The 22791-nt window shown below is 38.0% G+C and overlaps 1 protein-coding gene and 1 pseudogene across 1 annotated transcript; both read right to left on the reverse strand.

Moving 5' to 3' along the window:
• Window positions 1-66: 66 nt before the first annotated feature.
• LOC137744415 (14 kDa zinc-binding protein-like) lies at window positions 67-14466 on the reverse strand. Its single transcript, XM_068484232.2, has 4 exons — window positions 14315-14466; window positions 14095-14239; window positions 335-452; window positions 67-206 (listed from the first exon to the last, which is right to left on the reverse strand). The coding sequence occupies exons 1-4, from the start codon at window positions 14464-14466 to the stop codon at window positions 67-69; spliced, it is 555 nt and encodes a 184-aa protein (XP_068340333.2).
• On the reverse strand, window positions 11606-12707 carry LOC137736111 (uncharacterized; annotated as a pseudogene).
• Window positions 14467-22791: the final 8325 nt, after the last annotated feature.

The raw sequence follows: 22791 nt of genomic DNA on the forward strand, positions 1-22791 counted from the left end.
TCAATAGTTTTATTAAGAGAGAAGGTCTTTCAACAGGTTCCAGATCTCCAGTACCATAAGAAACTACTAGTTACCCATGTCAGTATAATCTTCACAAACACAGAATCCTCTCATTAGCAATCTAAACACACTTACGCAGTAGGAATTAGCCCAGTTCATTTGCCGCCCTCCAAGAAGATGGATGTGAAGGTGATAAACCAATTGACCTGCAGGAAGACATCCCTCTATATTATGTTTATAAAGATACATCAAGTAAAACACCAACAGTTAGAAGGTATAGTACTTAATGGTATGTCATCAATCCCAAGTATATAGAGAAAGAAAGAACACGCACATCCGTTTGGCCCATCGTTAATCACAATCCTGAAGCCGTCATCAAGACCCTCCTGCGTGGCAATCAGCTTGGCAGCGTACAGAAGCTGACCAAGAATCTCAGTGTGTCTCTCCTCTGCCTGGAAAACAAAAAAGAACCAATAAAACGTTAAATTCCACCAATAAGTCGATTATCAACCAACAAATTACAAGGCTAAACGAGCATACGTTCATACAAAAATTACTTCTTCTTGTAAAAGGGAACTCCGAAAAGAAACGTTGATAGATGGCCACAAAACATCCCATTTCACACAACATTTCAGGTAAGCTTATGTTTTCAGTAAATTTAAACCTTGCTAATGGTGTTTCCCGCCCGTAAATAACTTTATACAGATAAAGCATACACTGACTGGAGAGGGAGTGATGCTGCAAGCAGCTTACTGCAGTAAAAGTTTCTATCATATTCTGTCGTTTTCCCTTTTCGTTTGAGGAACATATTACTGCTAAAATCATTACAAGATATTATTTTATAAAAACAATCACTCACATACAAACACCATAATATTGCAAGAACTATATGAATAGTGAGGGGGGCATAGTTCAAACTATTCTACAAGTACAATGCACCACATGATTAAGTGTGAGGCAGCTTACACGATGTTTTTTTATCATTTGCTTCGGAGCCTTACATTCACTGTCTTTGAATCTTTTTATATCACCGGATCAATATCTTTTAGTGTATCAACAACTCGTATAGAAAGGCCTACGTCGAGCGTTGACAACTGCACAGTGAAAGAATTTACCCCTCATAGTAAAGGTCTAGCTATGTCCTTGGGATAAACTCCAGCAAGATCATAAGAAAAGAATATTAAACCTATCACAATCGTCATCCAATCATAATTTTTGGTCAAATTCTCTATGCATGAATCAAGAAAGATCTGTTATCGTTCACAGAAATCCCATTTTCAAGGACCAGTGCTTAAAGACACAATAAGAATAGAAATACCTAAGGAAGGTTCCCTATGCTTGGGCAGGTAGCCCACAGGAAGCCGTATGTATGTCATGCTTTTGCACTAGACTATAAATGAGTAAAAGTCATAGCTATGGTTTATCTTGAATATTGGAGGGCAATGCATGATGAAAGAAATCAAAGTTTATGTGATTTCGCACTCATAGTGAAATGGTCAACAATCTCCATGGGACGAAGCTCTGATACGATGATTATAATCGCAAGAAAAGGAATTTTACGTTATCACAATTGACATACTGTTGTAAAAGCTGTGGGAATTGAATGCCCACATGGTTTAGCCAAAAGTGAAAACGAAGAAAGACTAAAAATAGTAGTATTGTCAGATTTTTTGTTGTTGTTGAATGGCATGTTATTCAAAGTACATTAATTTCCCTTGTAGACTTCTGCACGTAAATGGCTCAAGCATGCAGTGTATGATCAAACAACACAAAAACAAGAGTGAAAGTAATAGTACCAATATCTCTTCCCTCTCTACCTGCAACCCTTTGTGTGATACAGTTGTGAAATAAACAGTGTGATACATTGCACCCGTTCCACTTCTATCTCTAGCAAAGGTTCTCTCTCTCTCTCTCTCTCTCTCTCTCTCTCTCTCTCTCTCTCTCTCTCTCTCTCTCTCTCTCTCTCTCTCCTTCTTATTTATAACATGTTATCAGCACGACTGTCTAACCAATTTTCATTTCTTTCGCCTAAAAATGTTTCCAATAAAGAAATTATTGTTCCTCTTTCTTCTTTGTCTCACCTGCTTTATGTTTCCTCGGCAAGAGTTGCTAGCACAATGCCTTCTCATAGTCCTCAATTTAATAATTACTTATATATTTTTTATTTTTTATTTTTTATTTGGTGTAGCTCCTAATTACTAATCTGTACTGCAATTTTAGATGGAGGGGTATAATTGCGCATTTAGAATTGCATACTTAATTTTACTGCAATTTTTATGGTGCGGTATAATTGCTCATCCTAAACTGCGTAATTAATTTCTTGATGCTTGAATGGTGTGGTATAATCGCTCGTTATACACTATTATTTAAATGAGAGTGGTGCGGTCTTTAATTTTCTTTCTTTCTAGTAGTAGTACTCAATATTGATGGCAGTGCCTGTGTAGAGAGTATTACTAACTACCTAATAATTTTTGACTTATCGTCTAAATTATATAAATCTCGAGTCTGAAGTTTCGAGCTAATTATTTTGACCCGAAGATCAAAAATGAAAAATTTGTAAGAACCAGAAGTTTTAACACATCTCATTTTTCTTCAAAAAAAAAAAAAAAAAAAAAAAAGAAAAAAAATGGTGAACTTGGCAAAGCTTGATTTTGGTGCCCTTGATATCATGGGAAAACTACCTTACATGGGTTGTGGATGCCAAGATCCATCTGGTGGTAGGAAATCTTGGAGACACCATCAAGGAAACACTGCTCCTTTCAAGATCAGGCGAAAACCATGATCTTTATTTGTCGCGAAGGATTAAAGAGTGAATACCTAACGGTTGAAGACCCACTGGCTCTCTAGAATGCATTGAAGAATAGATATAAGCACCAGAAAATGGTGATTCTCTCAAGAGCTCGTTATGATTGGACACACTTGAGAATCTAGGATTTTAAGATGGTTATTGAGTATAACTCTGTAGTGTTTAGAATTATTTCCAAATGAAACTTTGTGGGAGACTATATCTGAGGAAGATACGTTGGAAAAGACTTATAGTACTTTTCATGCCTCTAATGTGCTTCTGCAATAGCAGTATAGAGAGCAAGGCTTTACAGAGTACAACCAACTAATATTAATGCTTCTTGTGGTTTAACAAAACAATGAACTCTTGATGAAAAATCATTAGTTCGGATCAACTGGGTCATCGTCATTCCTAGAAGTGAATGATGCTTCACTTAAAGCAAACACCACCTCCTTACGTGGCAATAATTACAAACGAGGATGTGGCCACAAGCGAGGTTGATGGAATGGGAAGGGTAAGAACCATGGTGTTCAGTTTTACAACTAGGGTCCAAGGCATAATTCAAACCTGATTAAATCATTTTCATGTTTAATGTACTTTTCTTTTAATTATCTGAACTTGTAGTTTAAAACTTGTATATCAACTCAACAAATTTCTTGTAGATCGAGTAGCGTACAACGCATTTTGTATGGACAATATTGTCCCATTTGGTATCATGACCTGGGCTTTTCTTGAGCTTTCAATTACATCCGATTGGCCTGATATTGTTGTTACCTTTACCTTTGTAAGCTAGTTTGTGAAATATTTTCAATTTCAAAGTATTGTATGCGTGGTTGCGCTGTTTGGAACAAATATCTCTGCGATTGTTCTTGTTTTGAGAACAACCATAGTTTTTATCCATTCTTTATGAGTACAATAATCAGAGTTAAAAACGATTTATTCATAATAAAAGAAAATTGCAATGCCGCTTTTTATTGAATTGAAATACAAACTTTAAACAACAAGTTCAGATAATGAACTAAGAGTACATTAAAAATAAAAATGATTTAAGCGGATTGATATACTTTTATTCACCTTTCCGCAACAAAGTCTGAAATATCCAGATGAGTTGAGTTCAATTGACCTAATAAATCGAACACTGGATCAAATATATCCATTGGATTAGCATGGTCGATGAAATTGGTTTTGACCATTTTTTCTTTGATGGAGGCTTGGTACAGAGCCGCAAGATGTTTCGGGGTACGGCAGGTGCACGCCTAGTGCCCATTGCCATCACACCTATGGCAAACTCCTTCATGATTTCTAGGAGTGTTATTCATATGAGATTTACCCTTGTGGTGGTTTACATTTTTGTAGCTTGAGTTTGAATTATGCCGTAAACCCTGTTTGTAAAACTAGACACCATGATTTTTCCCTTCTCATTCCATCAGCCTCGCTTGCAGCCACGTCCTCGTTTGTAATTATTCCATGAGAGGAGGTGGTGTTTGCTTCAAGGAAGCAGCATTCACATCTAGGAATGGCACCGACCAGTTGGTTGGGACTGATGATTTTTCATCAAGAGCTCATTGTTCTGTTCAGCCACAAGAAACAATGATATCAGCTGTTTGTATTATGTAAAGTCTTGCTCTCTATAATGTTGTTGCAAGAGCATATTGAAGGCTTGAAAAATACTAAAAGTCTTTTCCAGTATATATTCTTCAGTGATAGTATCCCCACAAAGTTTCATTTGGGAGTTAATTCTGAACATTGTAGAGTTATACTTAGCAACCGTCTTAAATTCCTGAATTCTCAAGTGTGTCCACTCATAACGAGCTCTTGGGAAAATCATCGTTTTTTGGTGATTATATCTATTCTTCAATGCATTCTAGAGAGCCAATGGGTTTTCAACTGTTAGGTACTCATTTTTCAATCCTTCATTGAGGTGGCGACGAATAAAGATCATGACTTTTGCTTGATCTTGAGAGGATGCAGTATTTCCCTCTGTCTCTAAGATTTCCTGCCTCCAAATGGATCATGGTATCCATAACCCAGGTAAGGTAGTTTTTCCCATGATATCAAGGGTAACAAAATCAACCTTTGCAAAGTTCGCCATTTTTTTTTTTGAAAGAAAAATGAGATGTGGAAACTTGCAATAATATGGATTTTCAAGGAATATAGCGTTAGAACTTCTAGTTCTTACAAATTTTTCATTTTGATCTTCAGGCCAAAATGATTAGCACTCCAAACTTTAGGCTTGAAATTTACATAAATTAGACATTAATTAAGAAAAAAAAATTAAGTAGTTAGTTGTACTCACTACACAGGCACTAACATCAGTATTGAGTATTACTATGAAAAAGAAAGAAAATAATGAGGAAAGCGATTGTACCGCACCACTCTCATTAAAATAATATAGTGTAGAATAGGCAATTATACCACACCATTCAAGTAGCAGAAAATTACATATGCATCTTAGGATGGGCGATTATACCACTATATCAAAAATTGCAGTAAAATTAAATATGCAGTTCAAGATGAACTATTATACAACATCATCTAAAATTGCAGTACAAGATTAGTAATAAGAAGTTACACCAAATAAGAAATAAGAAATATAATCAATTATTAAATTGCGGAATAGGAGAAGGCATGGTGCTAGTAGCTCTTAGTGAGGAAACACACAGCAGGTGAGGCAAAAAAGGAAAAGGAACAATAATATCTTTATGGGAAACATTTTTCGGCAAAGGAAATGAAAACTGATTATGGTTAGAGACAGTAGTGAAGCCACAATTTTCCAAGAGGAGGGCGAAATTCAAAAGAGTCCAAGTTCAACTGAAGCGAGCTTTTCACATTGAAGAGTGCAAAGTTTTGACAATTTATAAAAGAAAACACTCTCTTCATCGAAACGGTTATAAACAATAACATCAATCCACTGTAAGAAGTTTAAATTGGCTATGATTAGATTTTAAAAGTGTTAGGCGCTAGTCGGCCAGCGGGTTGAGCCCTAACGCCTAAGCGTGATCTAGGCGGGAGCTTAGACAGATTTAAATGAATTTGTTATATGTTGTACAAATAAGTATTAAATGATATTTATGTATTTTTTTTAATAAGAATAACACTATATTTATATGCAAGTGGCCCTTTACCACAGTGATGGAAATGTGTTGTACCCTTGCATGATGTCGTAGGTTCGAACCCCGTCAATAGCTAATATAACATCTAATTTACTAACGCTATCGCTCAAATCAAAAAAAAAAAACACTATATTTATATAAAATGTGAGAGTTTAAGATAAATATGATAGGTGTCTTAAAAGAGAAAAATAAAACTTACAAGAATAAATAAATAAAAAAAGATAAATGGGTAAACAAGCCACAAAAAATGTGGGGTCAGAAGAGAAAAAGGGAAAAAAAGGGTAAACAAACGAGTGGGGTAGAAGAGTTAAAAAAAGAAGGGTCAGCACACTCAATTTAAAGCAAATGACCTTTAACCACAGTAGTGGAAAGGTGTTGAGCCTTTGCATGATAGCTAGAGTTCGAATCTCGTCGGTGGCTAATCTAACATCTAATCTAGGGAACTTTAATGAAAAGTTCCCGGTACTGTTCAGTTTAACGAAAAACCACATTTTTATATTAAAAAAGTCAATCCTGGTACTATTCACTTTACCCTTTATTTTGTCCTTATCATTGAAACTCAAAGTTTTCAAGCCATTTTCATTAGTTTTCCTTCTAATTTAATCTAACAAAAATCTATCGTTTGACAAAAAAAAAAAAAGTACAATCAATTTCAAGTGAAAAAGGGTAAAGAAAAGATCAGTAGAGGGAAATCCAATTTCTTTTGCCAAACAACGCCGTGTAGGTGTACGAATATCAAATAGATAAACCTTCATCTTCTTCACAACTTCTGCCACTCTGCAACTTTTTTTTTTTCCCAATTTCGTTCTCCAAAAAATAAAACATAGCAGCCATCAACACACCAGTGCAGCGCTGCTACACAACCAAACCCAGAAATCTAAAAAGTTCAGAAGAGCAAAGGGGCATAGTTCTTACTGCCTATGGAGATTTCCGATGAGTGGAGGGGCGGCCGCCCCTCCTTGGCTCTATGTAGCTTTGCTCTTGGTTAGAGAGTTATGTTGATAACGTGTTATAAATAGGGAAAAGTAAGAGAGAGAAAACCTTTGCTAGAGAGAATTGGAATGGGTGCAATGTATCACATTGTTTATTTTCGTAACTGCATCACACAAATAATGCAGGTAAAGAGAGGGGAGAGAAATAGGTATTATTGCTTTCCCTCTTGATCTTGTGTGTTGTTTGATCATACACTGCATGCTCTTTATATAGAGCCATTTACATGCAGAAGTCTACAAGGGAAATTAATGCATATTGAAAACCATGCCATCCAACAACAATGAAATCTGACAGTACCACTATTTTTAGTCCTCCTTATTTTTTCACTTTTGACTAAACCACGTAGGCATTCAATTCCCACAGCTTTTACAACAGTCTATTCTGGTCAAATAAGGATTCCTAGTCATTTTTTGGGTATTATTGCACTAGGAGACCAAAAACTATTCAGTTTCAAAGGCAAAATGAGGTTGTTTGGCTCCCAGAAATTAATGTTTCTGTTATAAATAGGTCAAAGTTAGAGAGATAACCTTTTTAATGGTAGGTGCGAGGTAGATGTAAAATGTCACACTAAAACTATAGCACAAGAGGATAACAAATAAAAGATAGAGGAATAGATGATGCTACTGATCTTTTCTCTCGTTCTCTTCTTATTATATTTTCTGTATCTTTTGATTGCAGTCGAGTGCTCTATTTATAGAGCAACTCATATTACTACATTTGAAATTTACAACACACTTTTGACAATATGATATCCTGCATTCCCAAAGTCAGTTTTCAATCTGTTATGGGAATTGACAATTTGTACGTGTAGTCATAAACAATTCAAATGTTAAAAACCAATCTGTGAGGGCATTGAAAAACTCCACCAAAACACTGTGGGCATTCATTACCCATCAGCATTTTCAACACCCCCCCTTGGATGCCCACATATAAACATGAGTTTTCTCGTTAAAACCTTGCTTGGAAAAACCCAGTGGGAAAAAACCATAGCGAAGGAAAAAGAGTACAACTTTTCCTGGATCGTTGATATAGTGTCAAGTATGCTTATGTTGCCTCGTTAAAACCTTGATAGGAAAAACCTAGTGGGAAAAATCCTAATCGAAGGAAAAAGAGTACAATAAGCATGTATCATGGATGCTCCCCCTGATATGTATCTCCCCCTGATTCCGCATACTCCAAATTTAGCTGTTTGGTAAGTCGACATAATCCGATGCTTTGCACTAACTTCTGAAACGTGCACTTTGGTAGAGATTTGGTGAACAAGTCTGCCAGATTTTCATTTGAACCGATTTGTCTAACTTCAATAACTTTAGCCTTCTGAAGCTCATGTGCACTGAAAAACTTTGGAGATATGTGTTTAGTCTTATCGCCCTTGATGAATCCTTCCTTCATTTGGGCAACACAGGCTGCATTATCTTCATGGATGACAGTTGGATTGTCTGTCTTCGAAGTTAGACCACATGAATTCTGGATATGATGGATCATTGATCTTAACCAAGAACATTCACGACTTGCTTCATGTAAAGCAAGTATTTCTGAATGATTTGAAGATATAACAACTAATGTTTGCTTGGTTGAGCGCCATGAGATTGCTGTATCTCCATTCTTAAACACATATCCAGTTTGTGAGCGGGCTTTATGAGGATCAGAGAGAAAACCAACATCTTGCTAACAAGTTAACTGAAAGAGCTATATCTGATCTAGTACATTGTGCTAAATACAACAAAGCACCTACTGCACTCAGATATGGTACTTGTGGACCAAGGACCAGTTCATCATCTTCTTTTGGACGGAATGGATATTTCTTAATGTCTAAAGAACGAACGACCATTGGCGTGCTGAGTGGATAAGCCTTGTCCATACCAAATCGCTTCAGAAGTTTTTCAATGTAAGCTGATTGGTGGACCAAAATTCCACTAGCACAATGCTCGATCTGCAGGCCGAGACAATATTTTGTTTTTCCAAGGTCTTTCATTTCAAATTCGCTTTTCAGATATTCAGCAGTTTTATTGAGCTCTTCAGGAGTTCCAACTAGATTCATATCATCAACGTATACTGCCACTATAGCGAATCCAGAATTGGATTTCTTAATGAACACACAAGGGCAAATGACATTGTTGATATACCCTTTTTTAATCAAATACTCACTGAGACGATTATACCACATTCGTCCAGATTGTTTCAGCCCATACAATGATTGCCTTAATTTGATCGAAAGCATACCTCGTGGTTTGTTACTTGTTTTAGGCAACTTAAGTCCTTCTGGGACTTTCATATAGATGTCAGTATCTAATTCTCCATATAGATACGCGGTGATGACATCCATAAATCGCATGTCAAGTCTTTCTGAAACCACTAAACTTATTAAGTAACGGAACGTAATTGTGTCCATTACAGGAGAGTATGTCTCCTCATAATCAATTCCAGGTCTTTGAGAAAAGTCTTGTGCAACGAGTCGTGCTTTGTATCTTGCGATCTCGTTTTTCTCATTGCGTTTCCTTGTAAATACCCATTTGTAACCCACGGGGTTTACACTAGGCGGGGTTTGGACAATTGGTCCAAAAACATTCCGCCTTTCCAAGGAATTTAATTCTACTTGGATTGCATCTTTCCACTTAGGCCAATCCTGTCTCTGTTTGCATTCATCAACAGAGTGGGGCTCAATATCATCACTTAAGATGATTTTAGTGGCTACTGCGAATGCAAACATATCATCGATGATTATTTCATTCTGATCCCACAATTCATTTGTACATGCATAATTTATGGAGATTTCTTTGCTTTCATGTACTTCTGTCTCTTCAGGGACATGTGTCTCATCAAGGACATTTTCTTTTTCTGGAAGTCCAGAATCATGAATTATGGATTTATCATTCATTTTCTTTCCCTGAATGATTTCATTTGGATTCAGTTGTGCCTTCGACTTTCTCTTTCGAGGGGCTGAATCTTTTGAACCTGAGGGTCTACCACGCTTCAGGCGTGCACCAGATGAATCATTCGCTGCCACTTTATTTTGTCCAACAGGGACATCAATTCTTGCAGGTGCATTTGCAGCTGGTATATGTGATTTTGTCACTTTCATAGCATCATTAAATGCATCTGGCATTTGATTGGCAATGCTTTGAAGATGAACGATCCTTCTCACTTCATTTTCACATTGAATGCTGCGAGGATCAAAATGAGACAAGGTGGGAACAACCCATGTCAGCTCTTTCCGTTCTTCTGGAACGGTCTTTTCTCTTGCTAACGACGGGAAGACTGTCTCATCAAAGTGACAATCAGCAAAACGAGCTGTAAACATATCACTTGTTAGGGGTTCCAAATATCTAATAATAGATGGTGAATCAAAACCCACGTAAATTCCCAGTCTACGCTAAGGTCCCATTTTAGTGCGTTGTGGCGGTGCAATAGGCACATAAACAGCACAACCAAAAACTCGTAAATGTGAAATGTTTGGCTGATGTCCAAACACGAGTTGTACTGAAGAATATTGATGGTTGGCTATAGGTCTTAATCGAACCAATGATGCAGCATGTAAGATGGCATGTCCCCATGTAGAGACTGGCAATTTGGTTTTCATAAGCAGAGTGCGAGCTATTAACTGAAGCTGCTTGATCAATGCTTCTGCTAAACCATTTTGAGTATGGACATGAGGAACAGGGTGTGCAACATCATTGCCCAATGTCATGCAATAATCATCAAAGGTTTGAGACGTAAATTCACCAGCATTATCAAGTCGGATTGACTTAATGGGATAATTTGGGAACTGTGCTCGTAACTTAATTATTTAAGCAAGAAGTCTCGCAAAGGCTACATTCTGAGTAGACAAGAGACAAACATGTGACCATCGGGTAGATGCATTAACCAAAACCATAAAATATCGAAATGGTCCACATGATGGTTGAATAGGCCCACAAATATCCCTTTGAATTCTTTGCAGAAATGATGGGGATTCAGCATCAACCTTTAATTGTGATGGTCTAATTACCAACTTCCCTTGAGAACAAGCTTCGCAAGGGTTATTATTTGAGATAGAAATGTGTCTGCTCACTAATGGATGTCCATTAGAGTTGGTAATAATCCTACGCATCATGGTAGATCCTGGATGACCTAGACGGTCATACTAAAGCATGTAAACCTTGGAATCAATGAACTTCTGGTTCATGACAGTATGTGATTCAATTGTCTTTATGTATGTATAATACAATCCACTCGACAAACCACGCAACTTCTCCAATATACGCTTCTGGCTATCATTGGAGGTAATACATAGATACTCCACATTTTCTGCACTTTTTGTTTCAATGTGGTATCTATTTAAACGTATGTCTTTGAAACTCAACAAATTTCGAGTAGATCGAGTAGCATACAATGCATTCTGTATGGACAATATTGTTCTATTTGGTAACATAATCTGGGTTTTCCCTGAACCTTCAATTACATCTGAAGGTCCTGATATTGTTGTTACCCTTATTCTTGTAAGTATTAAGCTTGAGAAATACTTTCAATCACGAAGTATTGTATGTGTGGTTGCATTGTCTGCAAGACAAATATCTCCGCCATTTCTCATGTTGTGAGAATAACCACAGTTTTTATCCATTCTCTCTGAGTAAGAGAATCAGAGTTAAAAGCAAGTTATAACAAGAAATTTACATACCACTTTTATTGAATCTGAAATACTACAAGTTCAGCATAATAAAAGTACATCAATGATTCAATCGGACCGGTATACTTCATTTCCCCTTTCCATAATAAAGTTTGGAACATCTAGGTGGGTTGTGTTCAACTGCCCTGATAAGTCAAACACTGGATCAGGTATATCCATTGGTCTAGCCTGGTCGAGAAAATTGGTCTCGACACTCTTCTCCTTGAGGGAGGCTTGATACAGATCCACTAGATGTTTTGGGGTACGACAAGTATGTGCCCAATGCCCATTGCCACCACACCTATGGCAGACTCCTTCAGAGTTCCTGGGAGCATTGTTCATATGAGCTTTGCCTTTGTGGCGATTCACATTTTTGAAGCTCGGGCCTGAATTATACCTCGAAACCTGGTTGTGAAACTGAACTCCATGGTTCTTGCCTTTCCTATTCCATCGACCTCGCTTGTGGCCACGTCCTCATTTATGATTATCACCACTAGAGGATGTGGCGTTCACTTCGAGGGAAGCATCATTCACTTCTGGGAATGATGCAGATCCAGTAAGTCGAGAATGATGGTTTTTCATTAGGAGCTCATTGTTCTGTTCAGCTACTAAAAGCACAAATATCAGCTGGTTGTACTCAGTGTAGCCTCGCGCTCTATACTGCTACTGCAGGAGCATGTTGGAGGCATGAAATGTGCTGAGAGTCTTTTCCAACATATGTTCCTCAGTAATAATATCCCCACAGAGCTTCATCTGAGAGGTAATTCTGAACAACGCAGAATTGTACTCTGCCACTGACTTGAAGTCTTGAATCCTCAGATGAGTCCACTCATAGCGGGCCCTTGGAAGAGTCACCGTTGTCTGGTGATTGTATCTGTTTCTCATGGCATTCCAGAGAGCTAACGGATCTTCAACTGTTAAGTACTCGCTCTTTAGCGCCTTATCAAGATGGCGACGAATGAAAATCATGGCCTTTGCCCGATCTTGAGAGGATGAGCTGCTCTCTTCCCTAATGGTATCTCCAAGATTCCCTGCTTCCAGATGGATCTTGGTATCTAGTACCCAGGTCAGGTAATTCTTCCCGGTAATATCCAGGGCAGCAAATTCAAGCTTCGCCAAGTTCGCCATTTTCTTTTCTGAAAGAAAATGAGATGTGTAAGAACTTGCAATAATATGTATTCCTGAAGGAATATGATGTTAAAACTTCTAGTTCTTACAAATTTTTCATTTTGATCTTCAGGCCAAAGTGATAAGCACTCGAAACTTCTGGCTCGAGATTTTGAGGGTGAATGAGGAGGGCGATTGTATCGTACTTTTCTCATTGAAATAATGTAACACAGAATGGGCGAGTATTCCGCACCACTCAAGTAGCAGGAAAATTAAATACGCAGAGCAGTGTGGGCGATTATACCGCTCCACCTAAAATTTGCATTAAAATTAGATTTGCAGTCCAAGATAGGCGATGATACCGCACCGTCTTGGATCACAGTAAGAATAAATTTGCAGTTCAAGATGGGCGATTATACCGCACCATCTTGGATTGTAGTAAAATTAACATAAATAAATACTGGGTTAGTAATCAATCTCTACACCAAACAAGTAATCAAAGATGTATGTAACCGTTAGATTGAGAACTAAGAGCAGGCATGGGGCAAACAGTTCGTCGCGAGGGTATACCGCGCAGTTGAGGCAGAGGAAGAAGATGAACAGTAAAAACCTTAGGGGAAACATTTTTTCTTTCTTTCGTTCGGTGAAGAGAGATGAGAGAATAATTATATTTAGAGACTCGTGCTGATAACGTGTTATAAATGGGTCAAAGTTAGAGAGAACCTTTTTAATGGTAGGTGCGAGGTAGATGTAAAATGTCACACTAAAACTATAGCACAAGAGGATAACAAATAAAAGACAGAGGAATAGATGATGTTACTGATCTTTTCTCTCGTTCTCTTCTTATTATATTTTCTGTATCTTTTGATTGTAGTTGAGTGCTCTATTTATAGAGTAACTCGTATTACTACATTTGAAATTTACAACACACTTTTGACAATATGATATCCTGCATTCCCAAAGTCAGTTTTCAATCTGTTATGGGAATTGACAATTTGTACGTGTAGTCATAAACAATTCAAATGTTAAAAACCAATCTGTGAGGGCATTGAAAAACTCCACCAAAACACTGTGGGCATTCACTACCCATCAGCATTTTCAACACTTTCTAAGATTTAGGAGTTATAGCATGTGCAAGCTCTCCTGTTGTGCTACATCACAATACTAGGGGAGGGGCTACAATGCAAAGATCAAACAAACCACAAGAGTTGCAGCACAGAGACGAGGAATATCACTTCATTCGTAAAATCATGCAAAGAGGCGACGTCAAACTGGACAAGATTGCAGCAGAACAAAGACACTGATCACTGAAGTCTTTGCTTATACTGTACATTTATAACAGCCGAAATTAAATAAGGAGCATTATTGCTTACTGTAATCGCCTATAGGGAGAAAGAGACGGGAATCGCATAAACAAAAAGAAACAAAGTTCATTCTGTACAAGCAAATACATTAGACAGTCCAGTTAATCCATCTCTAACTTTGGGGATGATTAAAATGTGTGTTGGAGCTTGGGGACTAGTGTCCCTAAAAGCAAGGACTTGTTCAAAATAAAGAAAAAAATCAAGGGGTGAAGAACCCGAAAAAGGAGTAGCGTAAAATCATTAACATACAAGAACCAGATATAAGATTCTTTAGTTCAACATTTTTCAGTCCTAAAAAATTATAACCAAACAGAGAGGAGCATCTGACGGAACGGCGGCGAGAGCAGCCTCCTTCTCAGCCATGGGGAGTGGAGGAGTAACAAAGTGAGAGCTTATTACTGCAACCCGGCAGCTTTTATCACACCTCGCAGCTATCATACTTTCCTCTTCCTTTTCCATCTCATGCCCTCCACTTCACTTTCTTCTCTGCCTTTCTTGTTTGGTCACTACAGTCATTTCGTACCAATTGAACTTTATGCGTAACTAATAATAAATACGTACACTAATCAATAATTCAATCATCAACTTAGCATTACCGTTATTATTTTAGTTTATAACATTTATTCTATAAATTTAATCTCCCTAGCATTACCGTTATTATTTTAGTCCCTGCAGTGATTAATTAATCAATATCATTCGAGAAATTGATTAAACACATTAGTGTCATTCTAAAAACAAAATAAACTCCTCATGTCTTTTCTCTTTGTTGCGAAAATTAAACCAAAATTATTCTCATTAAGGCTCAAATTTTAGTACTCGTAAGAATAAAAATCGAATGATAACATAGCAAATAAGCACGGATATCGTCCCACAAAGATGAAATGATCTTAAAAGTCTCACTAACTAAATTGAAACTAGTTTTAATTGAGAAGCTTTAATGAAAAATATAAAAAATTTGAATTAAACCAAAAATTAAATTAAGTAGAAGAAATAATCCTCCTTTTAAAACCGACGGCATGGCAAGGAAAGCCCACTAAAATCCTAACAATAACGGATTTTAAGCCCTTAATAAAGAAAAAAAAAAACGGAAATTATAAAAATTAGTAGTTAAGTTTGTCCTAAAATCCATTAAAAACATTCCCATGTCAATTTGATTTTCAAAATCGTTGTATCTCATCTTCTTACTGTAATGCATATGGCTTGACACAATTAATTAGAATCTTGCTCCATTGAAATTACTCTAGACACCCGAAATCGTCATTTTCTTTTCATTTTGCATGCAGTTTTTACTATCGAATGCTTAGAGATCAAAACAATATAATTTCTCACTAATTGAGAGTACTTATCTCTGTCGTGAGAGTCTATTTCGATTCCTATTTCCTACTTGTTTCACTCATTCCACTCACCTAGTTAATACCCACAAATCCTCAGACCAACTAAGTTTATTCCTCGTTCCACTTAGTTTCTTCCTCACGAGACCTTTTGTCCTCTGTTTCTCGAGCCATTTATGGTGGGAGTAACATGAGATGTTGCTTATTCAGAAAGAGTTACCACCCACCAACATATTTTCATTAATTGTCCAACAATGGCCTTTACTCCCAATTTTAAGTCAATCAAACTACTCTCCACTCTGTTTACAATGCAAACTTGGCTTTTACGCAAGATCTATTCTTTGGGTTTGTATCTTATAAGGCTTCAAGAGTCTCCACCAACTGGAGAAAGTAAGGTGTCAGAGTGTATACAAACAGACAATTTGGGGGCCAAACTAACTGTCTAGAAGAACTTCTTAGATAACAGAGGAAGTCAAAATCAACTAGGTCCAGGATAACACCTTCGTCATCATTTTTAGGGATGAAAAGATGGAGAACCAGATTCTTGGGCAGTCATGAACCATAACTTTTCAGTGAAAAGATGACCCAATGACAGCTTTGGAGGAAGTGAAGCTAAACTTGATCCCTTTATGGGACCAAACAAAGGGTGTCCCCTTAAATCTGAACACGAAGGCAAGGGAAGTAGGCGAGTTCATGGAGTTTGAAGATATGACTTATGCTCGGGGATTCCTAAGGGTCAGGATCTTGGTTGATACCAAAAAAATACCTTCGTCACTGGATGTTGGCTTCTACGGTCCGGGAATATTGATTCTTGAATTGAAATTCCGGTATGAACGTCTCCAAGACTTTTGTTATCGGTGTGAGAGGATTGGCTACATCAACTCGGATTGCTCATGTTATGAACTTAGGATTTAGTGATTGGCTTAATCACTATTAGGAGTTTAATATTGGATTTGTTAGGCTTATTCCTGATATTTTAGTTAAGTCTGTTAGAAATGTCAGCTAGCACTAAAGGTGTAAAGTCTATAAAAGGAGCTGAGCTCTCTCAATTGTAAGGAGATTGTTGAAATTTTAGATTTGCTCAACTCCTTTAAATCTCTCAGATGGATGCGCCAACTGCAAACTACTAAATTCAAGTTAACAAACCAGATGGATGGGCCTTAGCATCTCGAACACACAAAATTCATTTCTTCCATGAGTAGCTGCTTTGCATCACTGACAAAATTCAGTTGTACAATTTAAAAGACTACATCATCTAATAGTGATTTTTCCCTTGAGATGATTACGGTTTGCACATTAACGAAGCTTGTTGTGAAATTGGAAGAGATTCAGCCTTCAAAGGTTGTAGCAAACAAAGCAACCACACATGCATCGTTGATCATGGTCTTTATGTTGCAACTGAGTCAATCTTTAGTACTGCCACATCTGATTGATAATGATTCTCAAGATAGAATTGTGTTGTGCATCGATTTACTATGCCACAAAGGTGAAGTAAGGAAGATATTGCTAGAGTCATTTAGACAGAGCATTGTGAAAATGCTAGCAAATAGGCAGCTCTGGGAGACAAAAGAAAGTAAAGCTAAGGCCTATATATTGATTGCACCACCCCATGACCTTATTGATTTCTACTATCTCAAAGACAGGAAGGGCATGAGCCAATTTGATTTGGAAGATGAGGTCCAAGATGATCTCAAACGTGCTACTAGGGAATTCACAAAGGTTAACAATACGCAACACAAGATCAGCCGTATTCTTCAGCTCACAGGATTCAGGGACAAGCTTAATATAGTAGAACTAGCAGTTGGTACTGTTAGAACAATTACACCTTTCATTGGGGATAAGCAAGCGATTGAGAAGTACAACCAGTTCTTCAATTTAACCTTGAGGACAAGGTTGTTCTTAAGGGGTAGGCAATGTTATGAACTTAGGATTTAGTGATTGGCTTAATCACTATTAGGAGTTTAATATTGGATTTGTTAGGCTTATTCCTAATATTTTAGTGAAGTCTGTTAGAAATGTCAGCTGGCACTAAAGGTGTAAAGTCTATAAAATGAGCTGAGCTCCCTCAATTGTAAGGAGATTAGAATTTACAAACAGAAATACAAAACCAAAAAACAATTCAAAAGCTCTGCTTTCTCTCTTCTTTCCCTTTCCCTCTCTATCCTCTATGACTTGTAGGTTGATTAAGGGGTTAGAGATTTGGATCATATCAGCTCAGTCCAGCCGTGGAGGTGCAGTAGGTTATGGAAAGTTTGAGATATGCAAGAAAATTCGTAGTGACAAGCCAAGGTGAATACCAGCATGCTAAGGCGGTAGGGAAGTACCACAGAGCAGAGTTTCAGAGGAATGGGGGTAACACACGATCAGCTGATCGTATAGGGAACAATAGTTGTAGTGGGGGCCCTACCGGAGAAGTGAAGACCCAAGTAGTGGCTCACAGTACGAGGAATTTCTCCTAGAACCTTTTTTGTAGGTACCAACAACATGAGCGACAATAACGATCTCTTCAAGTCATCATAGAAGGGTTGCATCACTTTGTATGCACCATTTCGTTGTGGAAGTGGGATACTCGAAAGCTAAGCCTTGCAGTTTCTTGGGCTGCAAGACCAGGCCAATATTGTGATTGGTTATTGAAGAGTTGGGAGACACGATAACTCAAGGTTGGGTGACAGAACAACCAAGGCTCATGGATTGTGAGAAGTGGATTACTCTAGTGATTCAAAACAACTCGATTAGGGTCGACTATGTGGATCACTACAATATACCTTAGACTGTGAGTAGGGCTGAGGGATCCACACCACATGAGGTCACTCCAACTGCTCTGACGGAGATGACGTCCCACCTAGATGGTAGAGCTGCTTCTCCAAAATTTTTTGAGGACATCAGATTGAAACGAAAATCAGATAAAAAAGAGAAAGGTAGCTATCAATCGCACTAGAAGAAAGCAAAGAAGGGTGACGGTAGTTCCTCAAGAGGTTGAGGGAGCGATGCTTAGAAGCTGAATGGAGTTTATTATGACCTACAAGAGGTGTCGGTCGCTCAAGGTGAGGATATATTGGCCTATCTTAAGAGAAACTGCGAATGCAGGCAAGAAGTAGGGGTAGGGAAACCTGGGACAGTAACAGCTGTCCTGAAACAATCGCAAGATTTCAATGATATAGTTACTATGGAATGGTCTTGTGTCAGACACGGCTCCATAGGCTCATAAGATGACATAGAACCTCTATGGTTTTCTCCCAGAAACGAAAATGAAAAGCCGTAGAATCGAAGGTGTAAGACGACAAATGGATTATAGCTATGGTTTTAAGGTGCCTCATATTGGTGCAGCTGGTGGATTAAGTCTCTGGTGGAACTACCCAATTGAGGTAATGATATTAGTTTTCACAAAAAAAATATAATTCATACAAATGTGTGAGTTGGAAGTAATAGCGATTGGATCCAAGCATCATGAATGTATGTGATAAGCTCATATTTATATATATTTTATATCAAATTCACTTGTCCTTTCTTAGTTAGTATTGAATTTTGAATGTCTATATTTTGTATTATGTAAAAACAATGTACAAGGGAAGCTCATATAAATGAGCTTTGGAAGAAAGGAAAAGAAAAACAGAAGCCGAAAGAAAGGGAGGACAAGCAGAAAACATGGAGCATAAAACATGGAAAAGTAAAGGCGAGGAAAACATGGAAAAGTAAAGGTCACCATACACCCATGTTTTCTTCCAATACTCCCCCTTAAGCTGGATCAAAGGGATTAATTGATCCAAGCTTGAACAAAAGACGTTGAAAATCAGCAGAGGGTAATCCTTTTGTGAAAATATCCGCAAGTTGATCATGACTGCGCGTGTAGTGAGTGTCGATCACCTTGGACTGAACTTGATTTCTGACGTAGTGACAATCAACTTCAATATGTTTAGTTCGCTCATGGAATACAGGATTCGATGCAATGTGCATCGCGGCTTGATTATCACAGTGTAGGGACATAGGTTGTTGATGAGGAAAACCTAAAGTCAACAGAAGGCTTTTGAGCCAAATAAGTTCACAAGCAGTGGACGCCATAACACGATACTCTGCCTCTGCACTAGAACGTGCAACAACACTTTGTTTCTTGCTTTTCCAGGTAACTAGGTTGCCTCCCACAAACGTACAAAACCCAGTGGTAGACTTGCGATCGAGAGAATTGCCTGCCCAATCAGCATCGGTATAGCCTGAGATCTGAGTGTGACTATTGTTGCGCATAAGAATTCCTCTACCAATGGAACCCTTAAGATAACGTAGCACACGATGAACAATCTTCAAATGATCCATGCTTGGAGAGTGCATAAACTGGCTAACAATGCTGATAGCATATGATATACCAGGACGTGTGATAGTCAGATAACTGAGTTTGCCAACCATTCTTTGATAGTAACTTAAATTGGGAACTGGATCACCGTGAGTTTTTAGCTTCAAGTTGCTATCCAAGGGGGTACGAGCAGGCTTGCAATCTGTCATTTTTGCTTCGTGAAGAAGATCCATGACATACTTGCGTTGGTTGAGGAAGAAACCCTTGTGAGAGTGTGCCATCTCGATGCCCAGAAAGTATTTGAGAGTGCCAAGATCCTTGATAGCAAACTTGTTGTTGAGATACTGTTTAAGAGCAATAATCTCTGACATATTATCACCTGTCACAATTAGATCATCAACATAAATGAGCACAACTAGTTTACCCACTAAGCTAGAATGAACAAATAGGGAAGAATCCGCAATACTTCGACAAAAACCAACCCTTTCCAGAACATGATTGAGCTTGGCATACCATGCACGTGGACTTTGCTTGAGACCATAAATGGATTTATGGAGTTTGCACACCATTTCTGGATTGTTTGATTGAGGATGACCTGGGGGTAGCTTCATGTAAACCTCTTCTTCAAGTTCACCATGCAGGAAAGCATTTTTAACATCCATTTGAAAGAGAGGCCATGCATTGTTAATTGCAACCGACAACAATACTCTAACAGTGTTCATTTTTGCCACCAGAGCAAATGTCTCTTTATAATCGACGCCATAGGTTTGTGTAAAACCTCGAGCAACCAAGCGAGCCTTATTCCTTTCGATTGTGCCATCTGAATGAAACTTAGTTTTGTACACCCAACGACTCCCCACTGCCTTCTTTCCTTTTGGAAGTTTCACTATAGTCCATGTGTTATTTTCATGGAGGGCTTGAAGCTCCTATGCCATAGCATTTCTCTACTCACTGTGAAGATTGGCTTCTTGAAAACTTTGAGGTTCTCGAGCTTCATTAATGGCACTTAGGAATGTAGCAAAAGAAGATGAGACTTTGCTATAATCAATAACATCAGTCACGGGATACCTGGCAGTGTAGGTCACATAATCATGCAACTTGGATGGAAGTTTCCTTTCTCGTGCAGGATTGCGACGAACTGTAGGAGATTGAACTACAGGTATTTGAACAACATCATGGTTGGAAGGATCACTGGAGGGTGCAGTGTGAATCTCTGATGAGGAAGGGTTTTCATCTTCAAGATGTTCCACCGAGTGAAGGTTAACATCATCCGGCACATGATCACTAGGAATGCATGTTGCATCTTCTCCGTTTGGATATGGAAAAGGAAATAAGTCCATCAAATGCTCCCCCTGTCTAGAGTAATCCAGTGATTGTGAGAAGTAAGGAACAAGTTCTTCAAATTTAACATCCCTTGAAACAACCATTTTTCTAGTTGTTGAATTATAGCACTTGTAACCTTTTTGGGTAGATGAATAACCTAGAAAGACACATTTGGCAGCCCTTGGGTCTAGCTTGTCACGATTTTGAGTTTGAATGTGAACAAAGCATGTACACCCAAAGACTCTCAAATGGGAAAAGTTGATCTTTCTATTTTTCAAGACCTCATAAGGTGATTTAAAATTCAACACTTTACTAGGCAATCTATTGATGAGATATGCCGCAGTAAGGACTCCTTGAGACCAAAACTTTTTAGGCACATTCATGTGAAACATAAGAGCTATAGTCTTCTCAAGTAGATCTCTATTCTTCCTCTCGGCCACCCTATTTTGTTGAGGTGTTCCAACACAGCTTGTTTGGTGTAATATACCATGCGTGCTCAAGTAGTGTGACATGTTATGAGACATATATTCTGTGCCGTTATCTGATCGTAAAATATGAATTTTTGAAGCAAATTGGGTGGCCACAAGTCTATGAAAATCTTGAAAAACTTCCATCACTTCACTTTTAAATTTCAAAAGATACAACCAAGTAATCCTTGTGAAATCATCCACAAAAGTTACAAAATATTTGTATCCATCAAAAGACTCTATAGTTGGTCCCCAAACATCGGAATGCACAATTTCAAAAGGTTTACTAGCCCTAGACAAAGAGGAAGTAAATGGTAATCTAGTAAACTTAGAAAAATGACAAACATCACAAGGACTTGTAACTTTGCACATATTTGGGAACAAGGTGGATAGAACTTTTTCAGAAGGATGTGCTAGGCGTTGGTGCCAAAGTTGTTGTTCTTGAGCTAAGCTTGAAGTGACTTGAAAAACCTTGGGAACTTGAATATGCTTGGAAAGATAGTAGAGACCATTTAAGAAAAATCCTTCACCAATCGTCTTCTTGGTGACTACATCCTGAAAGATCACATTTTTGGGAGAGAAAATGGCAAGACAATTTAATGAGTTTGTGATCTTGCTAACAGATAAAAGTTGAAAAGGGAATGAGGGAACATAAAGAGCCTCAGACTCGACATCACTTGAGATCAAATGTATTTTTCCTTTTCCCACAACCATAGCATTTTTTCCATTGGCAACTGACACTTGGGATGGAATAGAAAATTTTTCAAATTTATGCAAGTTTGTAGACTTGTTAGTCATATGATCAGTGGCTCCAGAATCTATAATCCAATAATCATGCACATTACCAATGTTGAGAGCAGTTGAGAAGGAGTGTAAGATACCTGAGATGTCCCTTTGTACCACGCCTTCATTTCCAGCCAGGAAGCCAGCAAACTGTCCTAGTAGTGCAGTTTGATTGTTGTCACACTGATTTAGTGGTCCTTCACTATCTCCAAGACCTTGTTTCTTGTGAAGAAACATAGCAAACTCGTTGATCAGTGCAGCTGGATTAGTGGTGAACTTCAGTGCTCCATCAGAAGAAGTTGTGGCAACATGATTTGCCTTGTAAGAAGGGTTGTACGAGCCTTTCGAGACACCTTTGTTATCCCTAGGAAACTTTGGTTTTAACTCTGGATGAAGAATCCAGCATCGATCTCTTGAGTGCCCACCAGCATCACAATGGCTACATTTTAAGCCAGTTTTCTTTCCTTTGTAGCCTCTCTCCTCACCAAGTTTTTGGTTAGAGAAGTAAGCCCTAGCTTCTGGTATATTTGCCTTCATGTCCAAGGTCATGACTTTCCTTTGAACCTCTTCTCTTTGAATTGTGCCACACACACTT

Source organism: Pyrus communis, chromosome 12 (assembly GCF_041283825.1).
Source record: "Pyrus communis isolate YQ-2024b chromosome 12, ASM4128382v1, whole genome shotgun sequence".
Taxonomy (NCBI): Eukaryota; Viridiplantae; Streptophyta; class Magnoliopsida; order Rosales; family Rosaceae; genus Pyrus; species Pyrus communis.

Bases quoted from the DNA above. Each gene is read 5' to 3' on its own strand.
- LOC137744415 (XM_068484232.2), bottom strand. From the start codon at position 14,466: ATGGAAAAGGAAGAGGAAAGTATGATAGCTGCGAGGTGTGATAAAAGC. The intron at 14,240-14,314 runs GGTTATAATTTT...TTAATGATTTTA, and splicing joins TCAGATGCTCCTCTCTGTTT to CGCTACTCCTTTTTCGGGTT. The intron at 207-334 runs GTGCGTGTTCTT...GTCTTCCTGCAG, and splicing joins TAACGATGGGCCAAACGGAT to GTCAATTGGTTTATCACCTT.